At 37.4% G+C, this 16,897-nt stretch overlaps 1 protein-coding gene across 6 annotated transcripts in view; it reads left to right on the top strand.

The window, feature by feature from the left end:
• The window catches only part of LOC132140432 (centrosomal protein of 112 kDa-like), a 227,079-nt gene that overhangs the window by 50,979 nt on the left and 159,203 nt on the right, over nt 1-16,897 (top strand). For 3 of the 6 annotated variants that reach the window (XM_059549213.1, XM_059549219.1, XM_059549226.1), the window contains exons 5-8: nt 4,841-4,928; nt 5,760-5,837; nt 9,054-9,101; nt 12,406-12,480. In XM_059549213.1, coding sequence (XP_059405196.1) covers nt 4,841-4,928; nt 5,760-5,837; nt 9,054-9,101; nt 12,406-12,480 — 289 coding nt within the window. The remainder of the gene's footprint in view (nt 1-4,840; nt 4,929-5,759; nt 5,838-9,053; nt 9,102-12,405; nt 12,481-16,897) is intronic. The other 3 variants (XM_059549233.1, XM_059549242.1, XM_059549250.1) reach the window with 3 other exon arrangements.

Here is a 16,897-nt window from a genome sequence, read left to right as displayed (position 1 = left end):
ATGTAGCCTACCAATCGCCGTGCTGATGTCTTTTGCCCTGTTTGAATCCGTTGGAAATGTCTGTCTAAATGCTGCGGGGATAGTTTGTTCCGTGTATGTTTCTCCTTTTTTTCGTCTTTTCCCAGATACTGACACACTAAGGTGATGTCGGCGTAAATGAGTTGACATGGTTCAAGTATTCCCGCTGGTGTTTTTTTTTTTTTTTTGTATTCCCGCTGGTGTACCCTAGATGCAACATATCGTTGTTTTTTTATCCACCACTCTCTTGCCATCACCATTATAGTTTACAGGGAATCCAAAGTGCACCCAAACACCAGACCTGTTGGTTATTGGAGGATCTTCTATTTCTGGTCTGTTAAACGCATTGGCCATTTTGCAACGAGCCTTCAGCGTGTATTACTGAGTGAGGGAGCGCCTGACTGAGTAGCCTAACATAAACATATAAGTTGGTGTTTTTTTCTTCTTCGGGGGTGTCAGGGGCGTTGCCTGTTACGTCGTTTGGGTTATTGGGCTACCTTGTTGAACGCATAGCATTATATTTCACAATTTTCCAAATATAATTAATTAGTCCAACGAACCGTTCGGTCCATAATGCGTACCGCGTACCGAACCGAAGGCCTTGTACCGAACGGTTCAATACGAATACGCGTATCGTTACACCCCTAATATATATATATAAATTGTTTCTTTTTAGCCCCCATCTGGTTGGCATGCTGCACTACAGCTCATGCCAATGTTTGCACCCTAGTTTACATTTGTTCTGTATAATATGTAAGACTAGGATGCCTGCTTTTTGAATTGCAGTATGTTGAAGATAGTATGTCAGATGATTGGAGGATGTACTGTTTCCTTAAGGCAGCATTCCACTAACCAATTTTTCAACTGATTTCTAAGATTCGTTTATGGTACATTCACATAGGGCATTGAAGTCGACAGTTAGAAGAGGGAGCTTGATGCTGAGGCGACCGTCATAGTCACAACAGCCAATCACATTGCTTTTCTGGTTTTGCATGAACAAGATAAGTTAACATCTGTGCTAGGGTATTTGCACAAGGCAATCTAATTGGCTAATGCCTTAAGATGTCACGCCCACAGATCGCTAGTTGAACGTATGAGGAATGTGGCACACAAAATTGGAAGCACTTCAGGAGTTTTGAAGTTGACGTCAGATTGGCTGATTTCTAGAGAATTTCTGGGAGATGTGTGTGTCGCATTCTTTAACGTTCCGCCTGGAAACAAAGATGCTATGCCGCCCAACTTAATTTGTGTTGCACCTGTGTGATACTCTTACCATAATTCTTTCAATTAAAATAACAACAGTAATCAATATAATTCAAATTACATCACAACCGACATGTAAAAACAAATCATTAATTTGCATTGGAGGGGGTGGGACACCTGACTCACTGACTGAATATAATGGTATTCTTGGCAAGCTACTGGTAGCTTGTGACCAATGTGTTGGAGACCTCTGCCCTGAACACTACTTGGCACAAAACGAAACATGATTGGTTGCTTTAACTGTCAGTCATTTGGCCTCTTGGGTGGGCCTTGACCATTCAAAGCAGCCGAGGTTCCCAAACCAATGTTACCAGGTTCATGGTTTTCCCGCAGAATTGGGCTACTTTAACAATGTTGCAACGGGTTGTTTTTCATTTCCGTAGGTTGAAGTAAACCCAATAACCTGATTTAGCCCTTGGAATTAAAATTTTACTGGAGGATCTGGAGGATTTTTCAGCTTCAGCTGCAATCAATGCCAGTGATATGACACAACAGATCCACAATTCAGTTTGGCAACAACACCTATTTAAAAGTAATTCAGAAGGGTTAAAGTCGATGCACCATGTGAATGCTTCCTTATGTAGTTGTTACAAACCGTTCATTAAAATTAATAGAAATACATATATCTGTAGTAAGACTTTTTAACGGAAAAGTATGTTTGTTAAAGTGGCATGACAGCCTGTTTTGAAAGATTACCCCCCCCCCCCCACCCCCACCCCCACCCCAGGCAGACAGATACACGATTTAATTTGTTTGATTGGTATATATTTAGTCATACTTGTTTACAAACATTGCTTTTCTCTGAATGCCATTACCTGTGTTAAATTCCTTTAAATTGCAGTTTAGCAATTCCTCTTATTGTCAGTTCAATCCAGTGCCTTCTGGCCAATTCAGTTTATATTGGTGATTTGTGAATTGAGTTTTTTTTATTTTTTATTATCTGTTTTCTTTCTTTTTTATTTGGTTACACTTTTTTGGTCACTCGCTATTAACAAACCATTATGACTTTTGCCTCAATAAACTTCAAATGTGCTGCTTATTAATAGTTAGTAGTTGTTAAATTTATTTGGTAGAATTAGGGATTTGGGTCTTGCATAATACAGTATGCGCTTTTGTAAGTACTAATAAACAGCCAAAATGTTAGTAATAGGCATGCTATTAAGCAACTAGTTAATAGTGAGAATTGTTTCCTATACTAAAGTGTTACTTGTTTTCTTGACTGACATTACGTACAGTCATATACATTAATGGGATGGAAGTGTGAATTGTCTAATAATTCAGTTAAGTTCAGATTTTGCCTGGTGCTTCTGTTCTTATTTCTGTTAGCTTTGTGTGAGTGGAAATGTGCTGAAAAATAATAATGAAATTTAAGGTTGCCAATTGGTATGGTAATGCTTATACGCAAATGGAATCTGCACACTTCAAGATTTTGACACATTAGTGTGTAAGTACTGCTGTATTGTTTTATTGCACACTTAAAAGTATGCACTTTCTTGTCCACATGTGAATATACTTTCATAAATATCTAAATGCAACCATTATTGCTATACGCATATAAATAATTGTAGGCTGTACATTTAGCTGTGTGATTGACAGCAAAATAAAATCACTGCAGTGCTTTTAAAGCAGCTTTCTGATGTGTCTTTTAGGCTAGAGCTTAATAGTAAGTCCAAACGAAACCACAGAAAAAAAGAAAATAGAAAAAAGAGGGTTTATGTGTCTCCAAACACTTGTCAAGACTTTCATATAGTCATCACATCCTCCCTCTCTTCATCATTTGACTAACGGGGGATTAGTTTAATTAGTTGAGATTTGCGTTAAGCATTCATAATTAGCTCGAGAACACGTTCTTAATTTGCCCATGAAACAAATGTGTCATGGCTGTCGAAATCACCGACATCTAGTCAGACGAGTTTCAGCCTTTGAAGTTGTCGTTGGTGGCCTCAGCGTAGCTGATCAAACTGGAATCATCTGGGCAAAGAAAGAAATCACAAATATCAGTGAACTGGAAACGATATTCTGCATAATATATGCTCCCAACTGGCATGAGTGTGTGAGTCTGCTGGGAACTTACAAGTACTAGAAACCATGAACCATGTGTGTTTTAGATGTGTTAAAGATGATGCAATTATTTCCATTATTTGTGTAGAAAATAAGCTTTTTTTGCTTACTTGTGTAGCAAATTAGCTCAAAAGGGACATGTATATAAATAATTACAATTATGATTTATTACATTTATTTATAATAACTTCCCATAGTAGTAACAGAAACCTTAGCAGAATTAAATTGATGTCAACTACTCACATGTCATTATAGTTGCAGCGCCTACTGCCCCGAATCCTAAAAAAGCTTTTTTAATTCCGTGTCGCCCCATCAAGCTTTCGCTGGATCCACTCCTCTGCTATCAATGAGAGGAACTTCTGTACTTCCGCAACAGACAACGTAACCTTTTGGTTGTTAAAAAAAAGTTGCGCTCGTTCAAAAGAGTTGCGTTCGATCCTTTGCTAGCTGTGCTCTAGTTCAGTGACGCAGGTAGTGATGATTCTCTCCGGCCAATCCGTGATCAGCAGAGTTTACACTTCAGGTTTCGGTAACAGTACGGTTCACTTGGAACCTCAACTGAGGTAGTACTAAAATAAGTACCAGGTACTGTACCCATTGGAAAACCCCCCAAAAGTTATTTGTACCGAGCCATACCATGCAGTGGAAATCTGCCATAAAAAAAGCTTGACTTTGAGGCAGTCAATAATCTAAGTCAATAATCTAAGTTCTGTGGTGGTCATACCTCTCGGAGGTCAAAGAGCAAATGGTGACTTGCACTTCTTGAGGGAAAGTTTTTGACTCTTTATCTTAGAGCATGGTTTTTAAAATATGTAATTCGATTTGATGTTGATGCAAAACTACAAAGAATTCTTAGAACATTAATATGTGGCATAGCTGTAAACATTTAATATACACAATTAGATCATCCGAAGACAAATTCATAGAGACCAAACATGGTATAGGTAAGGTTACATGAATGAGTGGTTCTATCATAAGCATGCATAAAACCGTATATAATACAAAAGACAGTATACAAGAACAGTATTAATATACACAAGGACCTGAAGGATATCTGCGTTCATTTAAAAAAAAGATCTATTTATCTATTAATTAATTAGTAAAAAGTAAATTTTTATGGGCATTATGTTTTTCCTATGGGTGAAAGGTAGTGAGAGGGAGAACTCACGACATGCCATTAGGATGTAAAGTTTATCTGCCATAGCAACCAGGGGCCTTGGGTCATTCACAGACATCCTGGTACCCAGTATGGTTATTGGGTGAGGGGTCTGTGATTATTTGTTAATCTAACGGAAAATTGATTTGTTAAATCTAATGAACAATTGTGTGTCTGATTGGTCCTAATGCTATATCTGTGTGCCTGTGAATGTCCTAATGGAGACCAAGGCATCAAAGAAAAGACTGATGCATCTAGATTATGCATGTGGATTTTGATACATTTATGTAGGTACTTGTATGATCTAGTGTAAGGGAGCTAAAAGTTATTTCTTTTCCACAGGAAGAGGAATTTGTTCAGTAGTAAGTCACCAACCAGACCCCTGTCATCAAGTCCCATCAAACACGATACCAAGGATGATGTCAAGATGGTAAGAACTTAAAACTGTCATGAAATCAACTTCCAGTTTCCAACATTGCAACCTTAACACAACGTCTGCACAAGTTCTTATAGCTTTGGGCTGTAACCAGGAATGCTCCCATGTGTCCTAGTTTTTATCTGATATGGGTTCAGACACCTTCCTTTAATGTGAGTTATTTGCTCTTTGTGAACTATCCACTTCCTACAGTCCTATTAAGTTCCCTGGAAACATTCAAATTATATAGAGCTCTTAAAGAGCTGGATTCTTCTGACAAAAGACCAGCGCCTGAAAACAAAGAGTATGTCATGTGACGCTCTGCAGGAATTTACTGCATATGAAGGAGAAAGCAGAAATAATGTGGAAATGTCAAACATCTGGTGTGCCACGAGGGGTGTATGACCGTATCTACAGCCATCTTTGTTACTTGATCAGTCTCTCTCTCTCTCTCTCTCTCTCTTCTATATTAATTTTTTTTTAATTAATTTTAACACAGTTGCACATGTCTGATTCTACAATACATTTCAAATGTTTGATATCTTCAGTATCTTGTGACTTGATGTTTATGGTCCAAATCTGTTCATTACTGTGCATACAAATTAGATACACAGAGGTGTCAAAGTTGTTCCAAAAGTCACATTATCTTATAAATGTTACTTATTGTAGAATGTATTTATAAAGTATATATAATTTGAGCAGTTGTAGATTGAGGTTTCTTAATCTCTGCCCATGTCTAGCCGACTTTACAGTCTCTTTAGTTCAACACAATGAATTCCCAGAGCGCTCGCCATCCCTGGACATATTTGTCGTTTCTTTGTTGCTCACTGTCTGTTTCTCCTCCAGGCGGAGGCACACAGGAGGCCGCCCATCTCCTCTGATGATAGTGACTTTGAGGCTCGCTTCAACAGCTGGAACCTGGGGGTAAAGTTGAATGTTTTTGTTTTTATGTATATTCCTCCCATTCGTTAAAAAAATTCTGTTTCACTTCAACTTGTATTTTCATATCTGACTGTTTGTTGGTATGACTGTTCACATTTAATTGATCTGGACTGTCATAAAAACCTTGAATGATCATTTTAATAATGAGAACACAATATGATAAATGTTCTTCCTGTTTATGAAACCGATGAAGCAGTGAACAGTTTTTCCACTTCATTGTGCAGTTTTTAATCATTATTCAGATCCAACAATATCAGACAGTTTGCCGTTATAGTGAGCTGCCATGTGCATTTAAATTAAGTTCATCATCATTTTCAGTGCATGCATGTAAATTAGGCTTTATTATGGAGTTTTCACAGAAAATGCTTTTGTATAATGACCAATTGACCTATCGGTAAGCCCTGCCCTCCTTAGTTACTGTTGCCCCCTCGGACAGACAAAGGAGCTGCTCACTGTCTTACAATGACAGCTATCAGTGTGAAAACCTTGTCACAAGATGTTCTTGAACCAAGAAGGACCACCATTCATGTGGGATTTAAATATGCCATGGAAGGATATATAAAAGATTTAAAAATAAATATGGTGGGTAAGTCGAAGGGAGGGTTTACAGATCACAATGCAAGCGGGAGAAGCCTCATGTTACAGCCGTCACAATCACTGATGACAACATGCAGCATCAACACTGTTCATGTATTATAGGGTATGATTTTATTAATTTACCATTTCAGTATGGAGAGGCACTGAAATGTAGACCTTGGTTTATGTGTTTTTGACCTACACTGTACATGACATGAGAACAGTCCACTATTTAGGTTTGTAGTTTAGCATGGACTCACTAACTTCAACGCTAGCTAGTTTTAGCCAGAGATACCTTGCTGAAACGCAAGTTGACATTAACATTCTGCATGAGGTGATAAAAAAAGAGAGTATGACAAACAGAAAATGAACATTTTCGTCTTCATTAGGATTAGAGTTGAATGCTTTCGGATATTTTGCTGTTTTGTTTGGGTTCAGGAAATGGAATAATATAAATTCCATTGCCCATCCTCTCAGGATACATGGAATTAGTGTTACAAGTACCCTAGGCACACAGTTTTTTTTTTTTTGTAACATAAACGCTATCAAGCTCAGGAAAGCTTCGGATCTTCCAGTGATTCTCTATGTTTATGAAACCTAAAGATATCCAAGTTCTGTTCCCTCTGCAACTGATACTCGATTGCCATTGACTCATCTGCGTTCGAGGGGAGGGGCTTACTGATAAGCCATTTCTAACTATTAACAAGTTGCTCATTAGAATGCCTATTGTTAACATATTGGCTGTTTATTAGCACTTATGAAGCATATGCTGCGTGGTCATATTCTACATCCCTAATCCAACCCAATACCTAAATTTATCAGTTGGCCATAGTTCATTCTTAGCAATTTCTCCCTCAGTGTCCTGGGTTTGGTTCTTGATTAATCCTTAAAGTAAATGTACAAAAAAAAGAAGAATTGCATTGTTTGCAGTGGATGACTACACTATGTGGGAGGGAAAATGTGCTGCAATGATTTCTCAACACGTTGGCATGCAGAGTTCTTGTGATCAATGCATTTGAATCTTTATAGGACTGAGTTGGCCTCCAGATTTTCTCAGTAGCCACTTCTGACTTCCCCACAGATTGCGAAACCTTTCGGCTGCTTGTTTCATCACAAAGTTTATGCAGAAAAACAAGAGTCTGAACTTTGCTCTTATCAGAGAGTGGAGTGTTGAGATAAGTATTTGCACTTGCGGGCAGGTTTTCAGCGGCTCCGGGCCCCTGTTCTGTCGGCACTGATGCTGGACTAATCAACAGCTGCATCATGTGTGGACGTGAAGCGCAGCACCGCTTCGTTCTGCCTGGAAACCGATGCGATAACACACCACTGCCGTCCGGTTCCTTTGGCCTGATGATTCATTTTGAGTTCAGTGTCAGATTACACTCACGCTGTGTTTGAGTAGTGTGCACTTACAAAATTTTTATAACATTCTTTTGACTGGGTCATTGTGACTCATAAATTTGTAAATGCTATGCTGCTAATGTCACAGAAATGGAATTGTGAAAATAAGGAGTCTGAAAATATTTTCCCGGACACTTCCCAAAGTAATGCCTTTGTTTGAGCCATACAGTATATGCTCTTCATTATGGCTTACTTAACCTTGACTCTTGACTGTTTACTTGCAGTTGGCTTTTTCACACCATGTGTGAATTTTTGACACTCTACAAATCTCTTTAGAAGCAGTGTGAAAATTGGTTTGTTGGTACTAACAATCGTATATTATGACATACAGTACTGTGTAGAAGTCTTAGGCAACTAGTATTTTTATTTATAAAATGGTTTTTAGTCAGTTATTTCTATGTTTTGCTGTAGTGTCAGTCGTCAATCTCAGTTTACATTTCCAAACGTTATTTTTGCCATTAATTGTAATAATCCAGTCAGATTTTTGTTTGCACAAGGAGTCTGACAGCAGCCAGTGCTCATTAATCATCATCAAGTCTGTGGAACAAAAAAAATATATATATAATTAATAAATAAACAAACAAAGTTGTGCATTATGACACAAAGATGGCTGGCCACCAAGTAACAAAACAAATTATGATTAAAAACAAGCAGACAAATAAATAAATAGTTATTTTGCTGTTCCAATACATAGAAGTAACTGCTAAAAACAAAACAAAAAATGAAAAAATAAATTTTTTAAATGTTTAATCAACCAAACTTTAGCCATTTTTGTCTCTTTGACTTTGAGCTTATACATTTATTTATTTATTTATTTATTTTTGTGCAACAATATATATATATATATATATATATATATATATATATATATATATATATTTATTATTAGTTTTATTATGAATAATATTTCCAAATGGTCAAACTTATTATGTGTTGAGAGGGGTCTTCTACAGTCTCATCAGAAAGAACAGATAGTGTCCTGGAAAAATTTCCATTGCTTTCAGATTATTTATGGATTATGTTAAGAAAAAACAAACTAACAGAAAAAAAAAACAAAAAAAAAACTTTTTTTAAGAAACGGAAATGGCCTTGCTGCACACAATGCCTCAGTTTATGCATTGTTTATGACAAATAAAAGGAGGTCAGATGTGTATGGGAGGTGTTTGGGACTTACCAGAAGAGGAGGGGAGTAAGCTTGTGTTGTATTGTCTGGTTTTGCAGATAGAAAACCCCAGATATCTGCGTGAAAATCCTATCCCACTGTCTCCGGTAAGTGCTGATGGCTCCTTGTGGCAGAAACATGATTGATCTCCACAACTGCATATACAGTTAAATGACAATTCAAGGTAACACTTTAGGGATCAGTCCTCACTATAAACTAGTTGATTATCAGCATGCATATTTTTAGCATATTGGCTGCTTATTAGTAATTATGAAGCACATAATTATATGTCTTAAAGGGTTAGTTCACCCAGATAGCAAAATTATTTCATTAATAACTTACCCTCATGTTGTTCCAAACCCGTAAGACGTCCGTTTATCTTTGGAACACAGTTTAAGATATTTTAGATTTAGTCAGAGAGCTCTCAGTCCCTCCATTGAAACTGTGTGTATGGTATACTGTCCATGTCCAGAAAGGTAAGAAAAACATCATCAAAGTAGTCCATGTGACATCAGAGGGTCGGTTAGAATTTTTTGAAGCATCGAAAATAAATTTTGGTCCAAAAATAGCAAAAACGCCGACTTTATTCAGCATTGTCTTCTCTTCCGTGTCTGTTGTGAGAGAGAGTTCAAAACAAAACAGTCTGGATATCCGGTTCACGAACGAATCATTCAGTTCATCAAATCGAACTGAATCGTTTTAAACGGTTCGCATCTCTAATACGCATTAATCCACAAATGACTTAAGCTGTTAACTTTTTTAATGTGGGTGACACTCCCTCTGAGTTCAAACAAACCAATATCCCGGAGTAATTCATTTACTCAAACAGTACACTGACTAAACTGCTGTGAAGACAGAACTGAAGATGAACACCGAGCCGTGCCAGATAACAAACAATAGACTGACTCGTTCATGAGTCAAGAACCGGTTGCATCGGTTTTCGGATCACCAGTAGTTCTTTCGGACAGTTCGATTCAATAAACCGGTTTAAGAAAACGGTTCACCGGTTCTTTTGCACTCGACGTAATGTCGTCATTTGCGATGATTGCCCTTGATTCAAGCCTTCGGTTTACCCGCGCTCATAACACTAGCACAGAATCAGTTCAGAATCAATCACCAAAAGAATCAGTTCGGTTTGGGCGCTCTGTGTGTCGGTCTGTTTCACGCTGAATCACACATGTGGAGTATCATCAGCTCCTCGGTTCTCGAATCTGACAGAAACGGTTCTTGACTCATGAACGAGTCAGTCTGTTGTTCGCTATCTGGCTCGGCTTGGTGTTCATCTTCAGTTCTCTCTTCACAGCAGTTTAGTCAGTGTACTGTTTGAGTATATGAATTACTCTGCGATATTGGTTTGTTTGAACTCAGAGGGAGTGTCGGCCACATTAAAAAAGTTAACATCTTAAGTCATTTGTGGATTAATGCGTATTAGAGATGCGAACCGTTTAAAACGATTCAGTTCGATTTGGTGGAGTTCTTATGGGTTTGAAACAACATGAGGGTAAGTTATTAATTACATAATTTTGCTATCTGGGTTAACTAACCCTTTAAGGCCTGTTCACACCAAAGATGATAACTATAAAAATATACGTAAAGATATAGTTCTTAAAATCATTTTCAGTATTAAAGAATAGCACACTACACCACAGCTATAACAATAAAGGCACAAAGAAAAAGTTTTTTCCAGCTACTGAACAATAAATACATTTGACATGTGCTCAGAATAAACAGACAATAATTTTTCGCTGGCGTGGTTGGTAATATATATTATAATATATATTTTAATATATATATATATATATATATATATATATATATATATATATATATATATATACATACAGTTCTGTGCAAAAGTCTTAGGCCACTAGTATTTTCACCCACAAAAAATGATTTGAAGTCAGTTATTTCTATGTTTTGCTGTAGTGTGTCAGTTGTAAATATCATTTTACATTTCCAAACATTATTTTTGCTATTAATTGTAATAGTCCAGTGAGATTTTTGTTTGTACAATGAGTCTGACAGCAGCCAGTGCTCCGTAATCATCATCCAGTCTGTCTGGAATAACATGAAGAAACAGAACAAACTGAGACAGACTCAATCTAGAAGAACTGTAGGAATATTTCCAAGACACTTCGAGAAACCTACCTGCAAAGCTACAGTACCGTGCAGTGCCTAAACCTAAAAAGGCTGTAAAGTGAGGATGCCATCAGAAATAATGCCATAAATAGGTTAACTTCTATTAACTTAACCTAATTAAGCACTTGCACATTGTTTTCCAGGTAGCTTTGATGGTAGGTTTATTGAAGTGTCTTGGAGACATTGCCACAGTTCTTCTGAATTTAGTCTCAGTTTGTTTATATATATGTATGTGTGTGTATGTATATTTATTAGAGCTGGGCAGGTTAATTATTCGTTATTTTAATATTAATTATATTATTAATTATTTATTAATATATTTATTTTATTAATTATATTAATTCTTTACCGCGTTAATGCATTTTGTTTAATTATTATGAAAGTCCGTTGCTCACTGGCTCTGAATACACATACAGACAAATCATGAGTCACAGGAGGCCATGCTCCCGATCAAATTATTTAAGCTGAGCATCAACATTCACAAACCACTGTCCACTGTTATTTCTAACAGAAAAGAATGCAATTAGCTCGTAATCACGAATTCATAAATGGGAAATAGGGCGTTTCCAATGGCACATGAAGACAGCAGAGAAGCGCTCTCGCTCAACACAGTGCATTGTTTTGTTAACTTTGTGGTTTATTATTTTGCGTCATATGGGATGGTGTAAAACACAGCCCTCTCACAATATATTGCTGTACACATCTATCGCTTTTGCTGCTTAGAAATATTCACGCAATCATGCAGCACGAATCAGAAGATCCGCGCAGGTCTCTAATAGTAAAATGCCTGTTATAACGTTATGATCAAGATCTCTGGACTCTGAGCATAACTTGTTTTTCTATTACAAACTATAAATTTTTTTTTATAAAAACTTTAATGTCCTGGCATTGACAAATAGCTTGTTTTATATTTAAATTAATTACATTAATGTTAGTTAATAGTGACAGTTGGTCTCCATACTAAAGTGTGATCAAATTTCAATGAACACATAATGCAAAATAAAGAACAAAGAAACAAATTACAAGAAAAAAGAAAAATAAAACTGCAAATGCAATTGCCAACATAAAGCATACAGCAAGACACTGTCACTTCTCTTTGACTGCATGTTGATCAAACATTATTGGTAATGATTTGAATTATAGTATTATTTCTTGAGTTCTGCATTCAGATATTTAGTGCAACCAATACTGTCAGAACTGTTATTGTAACATAGTTGTATTAGTGTAGTATCAGCAGAATGCACATTTTATCTTTCTCTTTTGTATTAATAGATTTACAACAAATCAAGTCTTGGAAAAAACAGCACCCTTTATGATGAGGCCGCCCCAGTTAAAGCTGATAAGGAGGTAGGAACATTATGTTCTCCCAAAGTGCTTGAAATGTGCTGTAATTGCTTTCAAAATGGCCCAGTACCTTTAAAGGAGTAGCTGACTCCAAAAAAATGAGTTGGACACTTTGCAATGCAAAAGAACAGAACAAAGATTCTGCTAAACATCTTCATTTCTTCTCAAAGAAAGATGTCCCCTACGGTTTTGGAATGATATGATTAAATGATGACACGAGTTTCACTTTTGATTAAACTAACCATTTAAACCAGTAATGGTTAAATCTTCAGTGCTGCTGTCTTGTTGAGATTTGTCATCCAGCATGCTTTTCCACTTCTTAAGTAAATGCTGTGTGATGGCTGGTTGCTTTTAATAAACTCAAGAAAGAAATGCTGGATGACAGCTTCACACACCTAACCAAAGCAAGACTCTCTGAGTTTCACTTGTTTAGAGACGCCGACTTCTCCTAAGAGCTTTACAGACCCTGTTTGTGACGACAGTTTCCCCCTGTATGTGGGTTTAAGCTGAAAATCCCATAGAACAAGCTTCTCTTTGATGTAATTTGACTGGTATTGTTGAATATACTGAGCGTGACCTGCTGTAATCACATTTCCTCCGGGAAGAGCAGTGCTCAATTAGATCAACTTCAGTCACACAGCATCATCAGCCTTCGTCTTCACTAGAATACTGCCATTTCGCAAACAGCTAAATAGTCTTTTGAAACAGTCCTTAAGTTTCCAGGGCTGCCGTTTGAAAGATGAAGCCGCCACATTAACTCCACACACTGTTAAGCGAAGAGATTCTGAGATTAGCTGAAACATTATTTTACTGTAAGCAGAGTAAATAGTGTCTGCGTTGGGCTGTGGAGCATGGTAATTAATAACAGGTGCCAAAATGGCAGGCCAAGAGGTCTGCTTGAGTTAACATCAAGGCTGAAGAAATATTCCCAGGTAATGGGGTGAAGGGTGAGTCAAACGTTCCTCAGGAGCTGCTAGTCTTTGATGAAGGGAAATGGTGCATGTATTGCCCTTCATTGCCTCTGATTAAAGTGACTGTGCAGCTGAGGGCAGAGAAAAACAAAGCTCATACGAGTTCTAGTACTCATCACCGGCACTGCTCTTGCTGTGTGTTCTTGGTGTTGTGCCTCATTATCAGTTTTTACTCTTTGTAACCTGAGTTCTGGGTTCTGTCTTTATTTCACATATGTCTCCTGAAAACCTTGTCAGTAGACTAGTTTTAATGCATTTTCTTGCTTTGCTAGAACACACAGCATCGAAACAGCATTAAAGTTTGCATTTAGAGGTCTAGATGAATCATTTGATGAACCACTCTGTTTAGTTAGTTGATTCATACTGATTCATTTTGGAGAATCACACAAAAGTGTTCAAGTCTCTATAACCTTTTTATAGAATATATACTGTATGTAAATGCATATTACTGTTTATTACAATGTAATGGTATATTGGTGCATATAATTAAAAATAAATTAATATATATTTAAAAATATGGTTATTTTCATCAGTTATGCCTAATTAGCTAATTATGCATTCTGCCCACTTTAAAAACAGACACAGAGATGAAGTAGTGCAGTAAGACATTTATTTGTATAAATTATCAAGGAAAGGGGGGTGAAAGTTGTGTGTGAACCTGTGCATTTCTGTCTATAAACAATGAAACTGTCAGTTTAGTTACTTCAAAAACTGTGATTTTACTGCCTCGTTGCTGAGAAACGTAATTACCGATTCAGTATCAAGCAGCTAAAACAGCATCATCCCACTGAATTATGGACTCTGAAAGTGTCCTTTAAAAGCAGATCCTTGTGGGGTGAAGCTGTCGTGAATTGAACATATTGGTCCAGCACATCCCAGAGATGCTCAAATGGTTTGGGATTTTGTGAATTTGGAGGCCAGGGCAACACCATGAACTCTTCATCATGTTCCTCAAACCGTTCCTGAGCAATGTGTGCAGTGTGTCAGGATATGTGATTCTGCTGAAAGGGGCCACTTACATCAGGTAAACACAAAAACTTGGTCTGCCACATTGTTCATGTAGGTAGCATGTGAACAACTCACACCACACTACATCCTGGAGCCATCACTTCCTCAGGTAAATGCTCCTCTAGTGTGATGTAAATGAAAACGTGACTCATTGGACCAGATTACCTTCTTCCACTTGTCTAAAATCCAGTTCTGATGCGTGCTTGGCCTTTGTTCATGACTTTGATGGTGGACAAGGGTTATCATAGGCACTCTGATCTGCGGCTACGCAGCCTCATACACAGCAGAGTGCGATGCACAGCGTGTTGTGACACATTCATCCCATAACCATCACTAAAATTTTGTGTAACAGAGAGACTTTCTGTTAGCTCAGATCAGATGGGATAGCCTTCACCGAAATCTACCCAGACCTTAATTTGTGGCCTTGTTATCAACATTATTTACGTCACCTGACCTGTGACTGGTCATAATGTTTTTACTCATTAGTGTTTACATACATCTCGCTCATATATTTTAAAATTCTTATTTAATGTAGTAGGTTCTGTTGGTCCTCTTTTGTTTATTATTATCCCTTAGTAATTTTGCGACACCTAGAAATATTTGCAAGATTCCAATTGCCTCCATTGATACAGTTGACAGAAAGGCTCTAACCATCACAGGAAAACAATCTAGTCAGACTGATTTTACTTACTATTTTACTATTATTAAAATCTGCTGCACATATTCATATTTTCAAATGGGAAATGACTCGCTATAATGCCGATCAATGTAAGTGTAAAATGTAAAAGTATTTTTTTCCCCCAATAAATCGCCCTTTAAGTGTTTTACTGTTGAGTTTTAATATTGAAAAAAGAAGACCCTGATAGTGTATTTCCTTATGAGGTGATGCAGTCTGTTTTTATTTATTTGACTATCCCAGTTTGTTTATTTGAGATATTTCAGTTGTGTTATTTTTCTTTCATAGAGTGAAGACAGTGATTTGATTGAGATGTCATCGGTGTGACTGGGGAAGCTTTCTGGGTTTTATCTAAACACTGAATAGTCACCCAGATTTTGACTCTCAAAATAGCTGGAATCACAGATTCAACCCGCAGTGTGGCGCTAAAACGTAGCAGACGTTTTGTGAAAATATTCCCTAAGGAAATGTGTGAAACCAACGCTGGGTGAAGAAAAGACGGAACATCTGCTCTTGTTTCATTCGCACCGTCTTCATCTCTCCTCCTCCCACCCTTCCATCTCTCCTTATGCTCTTCAAAAAGCTCAGCGTCTCTGTGAGTTTAACGCGAGTAAAAGTACCAATGTCATTCACTTCACTGATTCCAGGGAATCTGAAAACCCGGAGGTGTGCACTCGCCCGCCGCACCTTTTCAGACAAGAGTTTCAGAACGCCACTGATGTAGTTTGACAAACTTTTCTAAAAGCACCAATTGAAGCTTCAAAAAAAAGACAAGAAAAGAAAAAAAAGTGCTGCCCACGTTTGCGTCTGTGCTGCCGGGATCTGTTTGACTGCGTGGCTTCAATCAGTGCAATCTTCTCCTCTGACAGGTCTCCTGTGGTCTATGAGATTGCACAAGAAGAATTGTGCGCAAAGCGAGAGGCGGGGGCTTGTTTCTCAGGGTTGAGTGGAAGTAGGGCAGGTGACGGTAGCAAAATGTGTGCTCTGCTCTTATGAGATCATTCCAGCCTCCAGATAATGCTGTTTGAGACGACCCTCTATGTTTAATTTCTATAAAAATGTGTCTGGTTGATTTTAGAGTTTTTTCATAAAGTCTTTTTTGACTAAATATTTAGATATGCACTCATATGGAGCTTCTAAGGTGCATCTCAAAACATGAAAATGTGAACGCAAACACTTCTGGCTATGCATTTCATGCGTCATTATATTCAGAAATGTTATAAAGCAAGTAAACATTGCATTCTCGGGATTGCTGGAAGCAGACATCACTTAAATTGTCTTTACATTATATGCAGGGTTTTTTTTTTATTATATTTTAAAGGGTTAGTTCACCCAAATATTAAAATTATGTCATTAATGACACACCCTCATGTCGTTCCAAACCCGTAAGACCTCCATTCATCTTCGGAACACCGTTTAAGATATTTTATATTTAGTCCGAGAGCTTTCGGTCCCTTCCAGTGTTAATTTTGGCAGGCATTTTTGATTTAGTCTTAGTCTTAGTCTTGAGACGAAAATGCTTAATAGTCTTAGTCACATTTTAGTCACTTTCGTAGTTTTAGTCAAAGAAAAAGTAATTGCATTTTTGTCAACTTTTAGTCATTACTTTTAGTCAATAGTTTTAGCCAAACTGTAGTTATCAAATTAAAATTATCAGCGCGTTCACGAAGCTGCTGACATATGACGCTGCTAATGTGTTTTCTGGTGCGCCCACAAAGATAACACGTCAGCAGCATCGTACGTCAACAGTCACAGCAGTCGCACT

The sequence above is a fragment of the Carassius carassius genome, chromosome 1 (assembly GCF_963082965.1).
Source record: "Carassius carassius chromosome 1, fCarCar2.1, whole genome shotgun sequence".
Taxonomy (NCBI): Eukaryota; Metazoa; Chordata; class Actinopteri; order Cypriniformes; family Cyprinidae; genus Carassius; species Carassius carassius.
This window is presented reverse-complemented; position numbering and strand designations above follow the sequence as displayed.